This window comes from Pteropus medius, unplaced genomic scaffold (genome assembly GCF_902729225.1).
Source record: "Pteropus medius unplaced genomic scaffold, Ma_sr-lr_union100, whole genome shotgun sequence".
NCBI classification, from domain to species: domain Eukaryota; kingdom Metazoa; phylum Chordata; class Mammalia; order Chiroptera; family Pteropodidae; genus Pteropus; species Pteropus medius.
The window spans coordinates 5118282-5133803 of NW_024349519.1; the positions used below are offsets into that span (position 1 = coordinate 5118282).

Below are 15522 nucleotides of genomic sequence, written 5' to 3' on the forward strand. Positions count from 1 at the left end.
ATGATTGTTTCTTTTGCACAGACATTTTTAAAATTTGATAGGGTCCCATTTCTTTTTCTTTTATTGCCTGTGCTTTGGCTTCATATCAATAAATTATTGCCAAATCCAATGCCATGAAGCTTTTCCTCTGTTTTATTTCAGGAGTATGAGTTTGGGGTCTTACTTTCAGGTCTTTAATTCATTTTGAATTAATTTTTATAAATGCCATAAGAGTCTAATTTCATTCTTTTGCATGTGAATATCCAGTTTTTCTAACACCATTTGTTGAAGAGACTGTTTTTTTTTTTTCCCATTGAATTGTCTCGGTACCCATGGTGAACATCATTTAACCATATACATAAAGACTTATTTCTAGGCTCTGTGTTCTAGTCCATTGGTTTATATGCTATGAACATTCTTAAATCTTTTTGTGGACATAACGTTTTCCTTCTCTTAGGTATATATCTAGGAGTAGAATTGTAGGGTCATGGGGAAGATATATGTCTAACTTCGCTTAGAAATTGCCAGATAGTTATCCAAAGTCATCAATACTTGGTATTATCGTAACAATACTTGGTATTATCATTTTTTGTTTGTTTGTTCGTTTGTTTTTAATTTTAGCCATTTGGGCAGATAGAGCCACTTTGTCCCTTGGTTAAATTGTTATTTGAAGCACTTAAAGTTACCTTAAATTTAACCTTAAATATGTGTTTATTATTTTCTTTTCCTACCAGGGCATAAGCTTTATGAGGTGCTCTTTGCTCTTCTATTTATAAATGTTTCCTGACATACAGTAGGTACTCAAGAAGTTTATTTTGTATAAAATGAACAAATAAAACATGAATATTTACCTCAATATTTACCTTCTTACTGAAAGTGCTGTCATTTGTATATAGAAGATGTATCTGGGTCTTCTCCAGAGTCCAATAATTGGTCATGGATATTTTAGTGGTTGAATCATCCCAAGAGAAAAAGATCATAGGACAGAGTTTAGGCCTGTGCACTCAATTTGCCAAATTTCCAGAATTTCCCACTGCGATAAACTTTAAGACCTAGGAGCATAGTCATATTAAAAGATAGGCTGGTTGTAGGAATTAGAAAAAGTTCATCTGTGAAACAATGTTTAAGAACTTTAGTTTCTTTCTATGAAACTTTAGAAACTTCTAAGAACTTTAGTTTCTTATTACTATGAATAGTAATGCTCACGATAATGCTGAATAACACTGTTTTAAATATTTTTTGTCCTTTAATCGTTTTACATTGAAAGTAGATGTTTAAATGTTACTTTTGACTATTTGGTGTCATATTTTCAGTTACAATTTAAAGACTCCACCTTATATTCTTTTTTTGCCCCCAGAAAGTCAAATAAAGAAAACTCCTTTACCCTTTCATAACTACAGCAACATGAATGAAGATCTTAATATAAAGACGGCAATTGTTCTAGGATACCCTTCAAAAAATGCATCACTGGAAAATGAAAGAAGTCAATTACATTCCAGGAAAAAACGTTTTTTATCATATCCAAGATATGTGGAAGTTATGGTTACAGCTGACGCCAAAATGGTTCATCATCATGGACAGAACTTACAGCACTATGTACTAACTCTAATGTCAATTGTAAGTAAACTTAACAGGTCTTTTATATTTTCTAAAATGTTTGATACAATATTTTTTTCACATTTAATAATAAAAAAGTTTTCCCAAACTCTAAATGTAAGTGAATTTTATCTAGGTTTAAGGCAAAAATAATTCATTGAAATTTAGATTAGTTAGATACATAGCAATTATTCATTCTATTCTGTTACTTGGACAACTTTCTAAAACATTAAAATCTCTGAAACTACTTGTAGAAAATGCTTGAATGATTTCACATGAATGGCTTCTGCCCCACTAGTGACAGGGAAGATCCTAGTAGCATTGATCTTTTTGCCCCTTAAATCTGAATTTTTAAACCTCACCCTATTTTTACACAGAGGGAAGGGGATATTATTTTTACTACTGATACAATGGTCAAATCAGAAATTGAGACCTATGATATTTTAAGTTATAAATGTATTTATGGGGATAAAAGGATAGGTTATTACTAATAGAGGTGCTTTAGCAAATTTATGATGTAAGATCACAATAGCTATGAAAGTTCCTTATTCGATGTTTATTTCTCTGTTGAACAGTGATGGTGCCACTATCCTTAGGACAGAATTCTAGTGCCAGGGAAGCGCACCACTTCTGTGTTAGTGGTAGCACTCTGTATCTGATCTGTACACACACATATACGTACATATAGATATAGACACACACACTTTCTTTCCTCTTCAGAAATAGAATGAGTTCTAAATTACTTGGGTTTAGGGCTTAATTCTCTTTCATTGAAAGAATGTTCAGCAGACTTTAGGGTTCTGTACATATGTTGTTATTTTATTAGTGAAAAAATGTGATCATAGCTATATTCATAGATATAAATAAGTTAAAGGTGAAAGGAAACTTTGGAGAGTGACATTTTTCTTGTTTTCTTGTGACTTTCTAAGTCTTATGTCTCTGGAAACCCCTCAGTCTTGGGCAAACTGGGACACTTGGTCACACTACATAGAGATTGTAAAACAACTTGTTTTTAACTCCACTCGTGAATTACATTTCCAAAACTGCTCTAAACAGGTAAGAGGAATGCTGTCCCCACCTAAGTGTCCCCAGATGTTTGCTGTTGGGGAAGGGGCCAGTTCAACTTTCGCATATTTTGCCCTCATTTTTAAGAAGACATTAACTGCATTTATTCACACACTCAGAATGTTGGTAATGTTCTTGGTCATAGTAATTTAGGAAAAAGATGAAAATGTGATTTAGACTTGGAATATGATCGAGAGCCATTTAGAGAAAAATTCAAAGTAATGAAAAATAATTTTTGTGTTGAGCTCCAGATATAGAGGAATTTGTTGAGTGCTTTCAGCATTGACAAATGGATTATATACAGAGACGATTACCTATCCTTACCCATCCTACATGTTATTCTGTCTTTAACTTTTTCTTTGCTTTCAACAATTTAACAAAATGTGCAGTGATGTAGAAATAATGTGTATGATTTAATTCACTTCTTAGAATGCTGTATTCCTAGGAAAATAGTGATTCCTATTCAGAGGGTTTTGGGATTAACATTAAAATTACTTGGGAAGAACAAAATTGTGGTATATAGTATATATAATGCAATAAGTGTGTTAAATAAGCAGAGATGTCCAATTATTTGTTATTTCAAATCTTTTATCCTTAGAGAATTTAGGTTACATTATCAAATTAAAATAGCATTTACATATGCATTATTAAACTACTAAGATATGTATAAACTAAGGCAATTACATTCTTCAACAGATTTATTTTGATATTCAATGACTTACTATTAAACCTTGAAAATATTAATGTGTCTAAGACTGCCACAATCCACTGTGCTTACAAGTTTTGACTTCATAATCTTGTTATAGATTTAATAATGTAAGTTTAAGCATCATGTTATACTCATGGAATTAGCCCTATTAAAATATAGTCACTGTTATTTAGAGGCATTTATCAACTAAAAATCTTCATGTGCATTACAGTGACTTAATATCATTGCGTTCAACTCTGAGTTGCTTTTACTGGTATTATTCAAGACAGGGAAAAATTTGAACCACACTGAAATAAAAACTAATGATTTACTTTCATGCTTTATGACCATTTATGTTACCTTTTCCTTTCTTCAACTCAGTGCTCTGCTTCTTAATTCTTTGCACATATTTCCTTTTTGTACATATGTGGTTATGTCACCATTTTCTAACTTAAGTCTTTCTGACAAGAGTAGTAATCTTTGTAAACAAATTTTGTTTAACTTGTTAAAATCAGTTTTTTTTTTATAGATGACTTTGAAGGTAAGGGTGGTCAAAAGGTATAAATTTTGTTATAAATTATTCTGGGGGTATAAGGTACAGCGTGGGACTATGGTTCACAATATTGTATATTTGAAAGTTGCTAAGAGCAGTGATCTGTAAATTTCTCATAAGAAAAAATTGAAACTATATGTAGTGATGGATGCTACCTTATTTTGGCCATCATTTTGCAATATATAGTAAAACATTATGTTGCATACTTAAAACTAATACAATGTTACATGTCAATTATCTCAATTTATAAAAATGGCTAAAATGAGAAAGAAGGCAGACTTTAAACATGTCATATGCGAACTTTTGCTGAAACTATATAGAAATTATTTCAAAATGATTGATAATTTAATGGTGATAGTAATTTTTTTCATGCTTTGCTTGAAGTAATTTTGCCTAGAATTTTCCTAGAAATACTTAAACAATGTAATTCACATCATTTCTTCACCTTTCACTAAATAGCTATGAAATAATGCTTACTATTTTGATACCTGTAAAGAACTGTGTACTCTATATGCCAGGGAAATACATATTTCAAGAATAAAAGATTAAATACATTTAATTAGATTAGTAAAAATTCTAATACATAGCACATAAAATGTAGCGATTACAGTAATATATTTACAATGACACAGGGCTTTATAACCATATGGTTATTCATCTGCCTGGTTCACAATTCAGCTTAATTGAATAGTTATTCAATGATAGCACCTTTAAACATTAAAATATAGTAAAAGGTACATAAGTATGAGCACATAGATTATGAAGGTCAATACTTAAAGCAAAAAAAGCTATAGACATTTAAATGGGCGAGATGACTTTAAAGAAACATAATTTTAATATAAAAGCAAAATATCAATCTGACAGTTTTTTTAGATGTGTGTATAAAGAATTATTTAAGTTGAACCATCTGTTTTTGTATCTTTTACTTCAAGAAAAACGAGTTTTTTAAGGGTAGAGATAATGTCTTGTTCATCTCTGCAACACACACAGTGTTTGACAGGCACTAGATATTTAATAAAAATTTCAAGAAATAATGAAACTGATCCTTTGCTTTATATTGGGCATATTATGTTAACTAATTTGAAACACATGAACTAAAACTAGCATTATATCTAACATATGCTTTTTATTCTGAAAAAGTTTTATAAGTGGTAATAACTACCATTGATCCCTAGGACCCAGCCCTAATCTAAATGCTTTCTGTACACCACCTCATTTAATCCTTATAGCAGTTTGATAAGTAGGAATTATCAAAGAGTGGCAGTTGGAATCTGAGCCTGGGTCTAAGTGAGGTAACTATGCTTTATAATATTACCCGAACTGCATATGTAATTACTTGAATTACATTTTCTCTAACATTACATTTTAAGGAAATTGTGCTGTAGTGATATATTTAAAACTCCACTGTTAGAACTCTGGGAATATGTTTCCAAATTCCACCTGGTAGGTTGGTTCTCAGTACAGGTGCAGCATCTTTGTCCTTCTGAAAGTGAAAATACTTTTGTGGTTATATATTTTATCTCTAATGTTATAACAACTAGATTGCCATTTGTAGTCAACATATTTAGGGCAATGAGTAGAGAAATTAGCCATTTAGATACTTCATAGGGCTTAAGTTATTTTCTCTGGAGTACTGGGAATGCATGATCACCTGTGACAGAAGTCTTCATGACTGTTTTATTTGTAGGAGGAAAAAACCCTTGTGCATACCTTTGAGGTATAGTTTACCTTGTAATTTGACTTAGAAAAGCATCTACTTTTAAACTCACAGAATCAAAGTACAACTCTGAAGTCACCAATATGGGTATACTTCTTTTCTACAGTAGTTATATTTTTTAAAGTTGCATGGAAAATGAGTATCAATTCAGTTATAGATTTCCACAGCCCCTATTTTAAAGAAGCAATACTGCAGTGTTAACAGACATGCTTGAAATCACCAATCATCTGATTGGCCTAGTCTTAACTTACTCTAAACCCTACAGGGGCATCCACCACTTTTGCCATAAATGACACCCTCAAAGCCAAAGGCATGGCTTCAGGTAGAGATGACAAACCTGTGTCTGGCTGCACAGCTAAAACAATAGGAAAGATGCTAGAATGTGTAAGTCCAACCCGACCTTGCAGTGTTAGCATTTTCAGAGATGCTTTTGGCTCTGGTTCTGGTACTCTGTGTGGCACTAGAAGCAGCAGGAGCAGTCATGTTACTCATTGCGTTCAAGCAGCTTTGGCTAATGGAGCGAGGGCCCCACCACTGGTATTTCTAGCAAACCAATCTCCTCAAGATTAGGGACCATGTCGCTTCTAGCTAACAAAGCACAGAGTAGATGCTGAACATTTATTAAATGAGAGAAGTAGCATCTCTTGAAGCAATTGCTGTCTTGGTTTGGGCAGTGGTCCAGGAGATGGTGGTCCAGGTTTCAGAAGCAATTTTCAATGCTAAGGTGGTCCAAGACCATAGAGTTATGTCTCTAAAGGAGTGCAAGGCAGAGGCCTTAGCATGGAAGACATTTTTACTGCATTGGGTACCTCTGATGGCTACAAGAAGAGGATATGAATTAGTGAAATGGGTGGCACCTTAACTCACAAACTGAGCCCATGCAGTGCCTCATAGACTTGAGTTCTCCAGTTACAGAGAATTAAGCATTAGGTTGTGACCCACGACCTCTCCTATGGCTCTTTATATGATTCTGGATGAATCTGCTTCCATGGATCCAGTAATGTTAAACATTAAAAATCATAAACATACTTAGAATTGGAAATATGCAACCATGGCAGGAAAAATTAGGTAAAACTATCAGAAAATAATAAACAAAACATTTTTTTTTATGGAGTATTGTGGGCACATAAACTGTGGATTGTGACACAGAATTAAGTGAATTTCTTGCTGAATCCAGAACAGTATTTTCCAAGCTCTAATGCATGTTCATATCACTTGAGGATCTTGTTAAGATGCAGATTTTGACTCACGAGCCCAGGTTGGGTCCTGAGATTCTTCATTTCTAATTAGCTCCAGGTGATATGGTGATACAGTAGCAAAGGTTAGGATACTGGTTCTCAAAGTTGGCTGCACATTGGAATGATTTTTAAAAAAATGAGGAATTTTAAAAGATACTGATGGCTGGGTCTCAACCCTAGAAATTCTGACTTAATTGGTAAGGGATGTGGCTTGAGTGTCGGGATTTGTGGAAGAAAGCTCCCTAGGAGATTCCAGTGTGTAGCTCAGTTGGAGAATTGATGCTCTTGGACTGGTTTCAATTTACTTTTGAGAAGAAATATTCACTTTAGGCATCTAATCCTACACTTCTTTCTTTGCAGGTTGCGGCAATCTACAAAGATTCAAGTATTGGAAATCTTATAAACATAGTAATTGTAAAATTAATTGTAATTCATAATGAACAGGTAAGAAACAGTTCTGAAATTAGTAATCTTAGTTGTGGTAGGCTCCTAGCACAGCTATATATATAGATCACAAAACTCATTAGAAATGAGGGTTTTTAAAAATTTACGTTTAAAAAACTCAAAAGTAGTGAAATTAACTTTTTCTGTTGTGATGGAAATAAAATGGAATAACAGCAGAGGGAGTAACAAAAATTTAAGATTGAAAACATCCAGGTATCCACTTTTATAATCTTGCTGTTGAAAGATTTAAAAGATGGTAATTTTTAGAAGGTAGTTTTTTGATCCTAAATATTGGATGGTTATATTGAGAGGGTCTAATTAGGTTCTGCTTTGGTCACAGTGACTCAAGTATTGCTAAAATATGTTTGAGATATTAGGGAGAGAGATTGCAACTTCATTTGCCTATAAAAATGCTGTTTGATAAATTGTGTGGGTGCTGACAAGTTTTGAAGGAAAAGAAGCCATTAATATTTTGATGTAATATTGCATATTTTTGTGTGCAGGAAGGACCGGTCATTAGTTTTAATGCAGCTACTACGTTACGCAACTTTTGTTTATGGCAGCAAACACAGAATGTTCTTGATGATGCTCACCCTTCCCACCATGATACTGCTGTTCTTATCACTAGGTACAGTTTTATAAATATAACTCCTCTAATCGCAATTATTTACCGTTTCCTCCTGCATGATCAATCACTGGTACTTCTTGTAATCTTAATTCCTTATCAGTAATACACTGCAGTGTTCTATGAGAACTTGTATACAAAAGATACTATTGAATGAAAGCATTCTTCTAATCTTTGAGACTAGAACACTAGTTGATTCCTTAGGAAATTAGCAATGTTAGGTGTTAAGTAATGGTTTGACTTAAACAAAATAATTACTTTATTATATTAGTGACAATAAGAGACTTAGGAAAAAGATTCAGAAATTAACTTGGTTATGGAACTGAGAACAGATTTTGTTCATTCTCCACTTGATCACTTGGAAAGAAGAGCTTTCAAATTTATTTGGTTTTCTAATAAAATGGTCCTGCCACATAAAAGAATCTGTTCCTTGTTTTGATGCTCAATGCATGTCTTAATTACTAGGCTGCTTTTCTAGAGTTTTCTTCAAACTTATCTAATTATATAAAAAACAGCTTCTGCTATTATAAAATGATTATTTACAAGCCACTATATGTGCTGATTTACACCTTTGTTTCAGTAACACTGATACTACCAGAATATTTAGATTCTAGGGTTGTTGTTGTTGTTGCTGGTTGGTTGAACAAAGGAAATAAATCTCTCCCTTGGAGAAATCTCAGCTTTCTAGAACCTCAAAGTTAAATCCTTTGGTCCATATATAACGGGGGATATATAGTCCGTGTGCTTTATCTCTTTGCAAAACTAAAGCAGAATTGACTTAATTTTCTATTATCAGAATTGACTTAATTTTCTATTATCAGTCCATGGTTCTGCCCTGGACTATAGTTAGAAGCCAAGCAGCAAAAACTGGAGATAACAAATTAAAGACAGGAGGGAGAAAAGGGCTGTGGGAGGAGACCATGAGGAAAGAGACAAGACTACTGTCAAATTGAATGGTTAGGGACTAAGTAATGCAGAAGCAAAAAAACACAAGCAACTTGATAACATCTGAGAACATTATTTTGCAGGAGAAAATAATCGCTGAGGCTTGTAATGACATTGAGACTTCAAGAAAAGAGTGTATTACATACTACTGCATAAGTAAAGGTGGAGAAGTGAAAAATACACTTAGAAAGCTTTTCATTGAACTTGGTTAAGCTTCAGAGATTTACAGCAATCACTTCTATATAGCGCCCATTACTTATTGCTATGCACAAATGGTATATTACTCCACATTTAAATTTATTGAGAGCTTACGAACTGGATTTTGGAAGTCAGCTTGTAGTAATGGTCACTTCATAGTTAAAGCTTCTTTTGGCTTGTTACAAAAATATTTTCTGAAAATACTTCAAAATCTTTTGTTTTAAGGGAAGACATTTGTGGAGCTAGAGAGAAATGTGACACACTAGGTAAGTTATTTTGTAAATTAAATATAGCCTATATGATTTTTTACTGAATTATTAGAGGTAATGTTTAGATTTTCTTTTTCTTTTACTTTTAATCATTTTGATCAGTTGTCTCAATGATTATAGTCATCACTATTTGATTTTGCTTCTATAAATTTTAGAGAATAACTCATTTTTATGTGCCAATTACTAAATATCAATTGCTGTGCAAAGCTTGACATATTTTAAAGTGTTTTATTACATTTGGCTCATACCAAATAATACATAGTAACCTACATACAAATTTAAAGCAAAATAATAAAATGAATAGCCATGAATCTACCACCAGATTTAAGAGCTAGAACTTTATCAATAGTCCACATCCTCTATTCTATTCCCTTTCATTTCCCCAAGAGGTAGCCAATACCATGAATTTTGTATGTGCCATTTCCTTCCATCTTTTGAAAAACAGTTTTATTACATATGTATGTGTTCCTAAAGAAATTGTTTGGTTTTGCTTTTTTTTGAGCTTTGTAGTTATAGTTAATGCATTTTCACTGTTGTATAATATTTTATCCATAGTTCACATGTCCTATATTCTGTCAGTGGATATTTGGACTGAGTATAACTGTGTTCTGTTAACTTCATTGTAAGAGCTAGGGTATATTCTTATAATTATACTCTATGTCAATAAATGTGCTAATTTTCAGCTTTATAAGATTTACCAAATTATTTTCTAAAGTGGCTGTACCAATTTACATATTTATAGTGTATCAATATTTTGATTATATCCATATAAACACAAAGTATCTTTAGATTTCTCATTTTTGCCGATCTAAATGTTGTATATTTCATTGAAGTAATAATTTTAGTTCCATGATTACTAATAAATTTGAGCAACTTATATTTACTGGCCATTTATAGTTTCTTTTCTGTGAAGAATGAAAGAAATGAAAGAAACATTACCTATTTTTCTGCCGTGGTATTTCTTATTTTCTTACTGCTTTTTGGGTGTTCTTTATAACTTTCTAATGCCAATCCTTTTTGGTTTTTATGTATTGCAAATATATTTTTAAACATTTATTTCTAAGTCGTGTGTGTGTGTGTGTGTGTGTGTGTGTGAAAATATATAATGTAGAAAAATTTATAATTTTAGGGTTAGCAATTTTGTATCTTATTTAAGAAGCCCTTTTGTAGTTCAAACTCTAAACATCCTGTTTTCTTGTAAACATTTAAAAATTTGTCCTTTCACAAATCTCTAAAAAGTTAGGGATAATTTTCTTTGATACGATATCAGATTGGGATCTAGTTTTGTTAGTTCCTTTTCTATTTAGATAACCAGTTTCCTTAGACCATACGTTGAATAGTTCACCTCCTTTCCTTAGAATCTGCAATGTCATATGTAAAATTTCTATTTTTTAGTGGTGTCTGCAAATCAGCCCATCATTCCATTAGTCAATACTTTTTATTTAGTCCATGCACATTATTTTAATTTTTATAACCCTATAATAAATCATGATAATTGATATGGTATATAATTATACCTTATTTTCTTTAAGACTATTTTGGCTGTTTTTGGTCCTCTTCCATGACAATTTTAGACTACCATGTCAAATCATTATAAAATAATAATTTGTGCATTTATGTAGGTCTTTTTAAATGTCTTTCACTAGTATGTATTTTCTTTTAAGCCTGTCATGTAAACTTTTGTTAGACTTCCATCTTTTATTAGTGTATTGGTGTATGTTGATTGACAGAAATACAATAGATTATTCGGTTTATTGATTTTAAAATCCAGCCACCTGATTCACCACTTTAATTAATCTTCACAATTTATCTAGATTTTTTTATGTGAAGAGTTATATTATTTGTGAATTATGGCAGTTATCCTTCTTTAATCCTTGTAATTTTTTTTGTCTTACTGCAAGATAAAAACCTCTTGTATGAATAAAAGTGATAATACTAGCCCTTTATTTCTGCATTTTAAAGGAAATTCTTATAAAGTTTTACCATTAAGAATAATATTTGCCACAGGTTTTTGGCAAATAAACTTATCCTAGATTTGAGCCTTTAAAAAATGATGTATGCTTTAATTTCTTAAAATTTTTGAACATATTGAAATGATCATGTAATTATTATATCAGTCTGGGAATTCCTTTTACAGATTTTTTTCATGCTAAACTTATCTTGATCATGGTTTTTCTTTTTGCCTTTTTTTAAAACACACTGCTAGATTCCATATAATGCATATATTTTCAGGAGTGAAATGACCTTTTATATTTGTTTAATTTTGATACCACGGTTTTAGTCACCATAAAGAATTGGTTGGAATGTATCATTTCTTTGCCTATTCTCTGGAAAATTTTATATAATATTGGAATGGTCTATATTTTGAAAGCTTGGAAGATCCTACCTAGATAAACAACCATCCGGGTTTCATGTTTTCTTTGTGGAAAGATTTTTAACTATTTAATTTCTCTAATGGTAATTAGACTATTTCTTTTTATCAAATCTTCTTGAATATATTTTAAAAGATTTTTTTTCTAAATATTTGACTAGTAAAATGTGTTAGCTTAAATTATTTTCAGAGCTTTTTAAAATTAAGTTCTGTGTAACTATAGTTGTGCCTCATTTTATTTCTGATATTATTTATTTGCAACTCTTATTTTTAATAGCTCAATTTCACTGTAATATTGTCTATTGCATTTGTCTTTTTAAAGGACTACTGGTTTTTATCTCTTGTTTTTACTTCATTAATTTCTGCTCTACTTTTTTTTCCCGGTGTACTGCTGCTGTTCTATTTGTAATATAAATTGTTTGGTTAGCTGATTAACATCCAGGATTTTTTCTTTCCTAATTTTATTATTTAAGACTATCAATTTACTTTAGTGTATCATTTCTTTTTGTGTCCCACAAGTTTCGATAGGTATTTTTCATGTCATTCAAAAATCAAAGTGTAAATTTTATCATGATTTCTTTGACTTTTTAGAAAAGCATTTAAAAATTTCAATGTGTGAAGACTTACTGTTTTTTGTTTATTGAATTCTAATTTAATTTCACTGCAGTTGAAGAATAGGATCTATATGATACCCATTTTTTAAAATCTTTTTATATTACCTTGTCTATAGTGTGATCAATTAAAAATGCTCTGGTACACAGGGTACTATATGTCTGTTAAATCAAACTTACTAATTGTGTTGTTCAAATCAACTATATATTTACTAACTTTTTGCTTGTTAGGTAACAAACTTGAAATGTGAGTATATATCTGTCACTCTTCTATATAGTATTACAATTTTTCATTTCATCTTTTTTGGTACATATAAGTTGGAATTGAACCTTTTACAATTGTGTAGTGATTAATACTGCTTTTTAAAGAAAAAAGTATAGTTATATATTTAAAATATTATGTCTGACAATACTGTAGCTACCCCCCAGCTTTCTCTTGTTTAGTATTTGCAGGATACATCTTTTCTTTCAATTTTCCAGTGCCCTTGAACTTTAAGTATTTTCCTTGGAAATGACATATAATTGGATTTTTAAAATAACATCTATAATAATAACTGGTTAGTACATTTACATTTATTGTAATTATTGTTATATATTGACATATATATATATAATTTTGTTTTTTTCTGTTTATCTGATTGGTTTTGCTGTTTATTTTTTACTGTGCTTCCTTCCTCCGACTCCACTTTTTTGGCTTTCTTTGGGTTACTACATTTAAATTTTTTCTTGTCCCTTTGCAGGTTGAAAATTGTATATATTCTACTATTTTTGAGGTTATTCTGGCTTTTTACTAGCATATTGAAGTTAACTTTTTCTAAAGCTCTCTCCTAAACAAACACTATCTTAGATTATTCCAACTTTTTTCAACTTCCTCCTCCCTTATGTGATACTGTTTTCTATCATTTTGTAAACTTTGCATATTAAAGGATAATGTTTTATATTTATTTGCTTAAATCTGTGCCCATTTTACAAAATTTTTAATAATTTTTTCTTACATCTCAAACCTTGCTTCTGAGGTAATTTCCCCACTCTCCTCCCCCGCCCCCGAATTATATACTTGAAAAGTTTCTTTAGTGAAGATATATTAGTGAAAAATTCTCTATTTTATTTTTTATGGAAATGTCTTTATCCATATTTCTAGGTACCAATTCTAAGTTGATAGTTATTTTCCGTCAGTATTTTGTAAATATTATTGCATGGTCTGTTTAGTTTTATATTCTTGGTAATCTGTCATTCTGGCTATTTGTTAAGAGCCTTTCTTTGTCTTAGATATAATGTAGTTTCATTAAAATTGTGTCAATAGATTTCTTTCTGTTAATTCTACTTGGGATATGTTGTGATTTCTATATTCATTGATCAATATCTTCAGCAATTCTGAAAATTTTCCATTTGTTTTCAAATATTATCCTTATATTCTTTCTGCTTTCTCATGGGACCCTAATTATATTTGTATTTGGTTTTCTCATTCTTTTTCCCATGCTTTCATTTTTTTCTCTTCATGCTTCATCCTAGCAGCTCTAACATGCATTTTTATTATTTTTTTCTTTGGCTGCTTCTAATCTGATAATTCAACTATCCTTGAATTTTTCATTTAAACATATGTTTTTCAATTTAATAGATCTTAGTTATTATTCAAAATCTACCTGTTCATTCTGTTTATATTCTTTTCATATTTGGTCATATTTGTAATTGCCTTTCATGTTTACTTAAACATTTCATTTGGAGTAATTTTATATCCATCTCTGATAGTTCCCATATTTTAAACAGTTGAAGGCCAAATTATTTGGTTCCTGCTCATTTTTTCTTATGTTGATATGTTTGTATGTTTGTTGAGCTCATATTTACTCAATGTGAATCCATTATATTAGGGGCAGAATGCTTAAAAAGTGTGTACTTTCTTTCACAGAGGATTTTCTGTTTTTACTGTGAACCAAAGGGTATTACTAACAGGGTCCTTGACTTAATGTGGAAAACTCAGGATCATATCCTAAACTTTGTCGCTTCCTTTAGCAAGCTCTTAGTCTCTGGATCATATTGCTTTTATTAGTATTTACTCTCAGAGTAGCTTCTCGCTATTTATTGCTTACCACTTAGGACTTAGCTCAGGGTATGAGTGTGTGTGTGTGCGCGTGTGCACACATGTGTATGAGAGTGGCAAGGAAAGAATATGTGTCAGATTTTAGAGCTTGGAACTTGACAGTTATTGTAAATCATGTGAGCTTAATATTCATTAAAAATAGCTTTTATTAATGATCTAGTTTCTTTTTGTTAGGAAGATCTGTTAGGAACTCAAATCTACAAATGTGGAAAGAGACACCTGCTCCTCTAATTTTTACAACAGACCTGTTCTCTTCTCCCTGCAAACTATTTTCTGGCCTTTTTAGGGGTATCTTATGATTCAATTATATAACAATCCATAGAATATATTTATTACAATTTCTATGTGCAGTTGTTGCATCTTTTTACTAAAGTTAAATGTGACTGTGTCTGCCATATCTTATTATTTTTAACTGATTTGATGCTAGACATTCTGGACTATTCATATAGAAGTGGGTGGTCCTCTAGGCCTCATTCATTTTTTGTAGTTTTCAGCCACCTCTATATGCATAAAACGTTTAGAAATGTGAAATATTAAAATGAAAGCATTCTTAATATCCTTTGTTGAGTCAAGGGTAATGATGATAGTGATAGTTGATATATCTGAATGCTTTCTATATATTATAGACTATATTAAGCTCTTACATGATTTAACTCATTGAATCTTCACAACAAACCTATAAAGAACAACTATTATTCTAATTTTATAAATGAGCATGAGTTTCCCAAGATGACATTACACAAGTATTCATACTTCATTTTCTCATCTAAAATATGTGGAAAAATGACTAAGTATAGTTATTAATGAAACACAAAATGTTGGTAATTATTACTAGGTTTCCTGCTATATCTTCTTTTGCAGGTATTGTTTCCCTAATCTGTGAGCATGTTTTGCAGAGTATGTTGAAAAATGGTTTTTATTCTTCAAGATAGTGGGATTAGATGACATGTAACTTCTTGCATTTCTAAATACAGAGAACCTGTATCAAATTTGGGTCCTTGCCACTTTATTCTGTCATTTTTAGAGAACCCAGTACTAACTCAAGTGAATCTAGTAAAAAACTATCAACCAAATATCTACGTGGCCCTGAAAATGAATATAGTGGAATTTGAGCCACTCGACAGA

At 31.2% G+C, this 15522-nt stretch overlaps 1 protein-coding gene across 3 annotated transcripts in view; it reads left to right on the forward strand.

The window, feature by feature from the left end:
- ADAMTS20 (ADAM metallopeptidase with thrombospondin type 1 motif 20) overlaps positions 1–15522 on the forward strand; it is a 149931-nt gene that overhangs the window by 40254 nt on the left and 94155 nt on the right. For 2 of the 3 annotated variants that reach the window (XM_039882260.1, XM_039882259.1), the window contains 4 exons: positions 1337–1596; positions 7197–7280; positions 7784–7908; positions 9274–9314. In XM_039882260.1, the coding sequence (XP_039738194.1) occupies positions 1337–1596; positions 7197–7280; positions 7784–7908; positions 9274–9314 (510 nt within the window). Of the gene's footprint in view, positions 1–1336; positions 1597–7196; positions 7281–7783; positions 7909–9273; positions 9315–12779; positions 12857–15522 lie in introns of those variants that run through there. The other variant, XM_039882261.1, reaches the window with a different exon arrangement.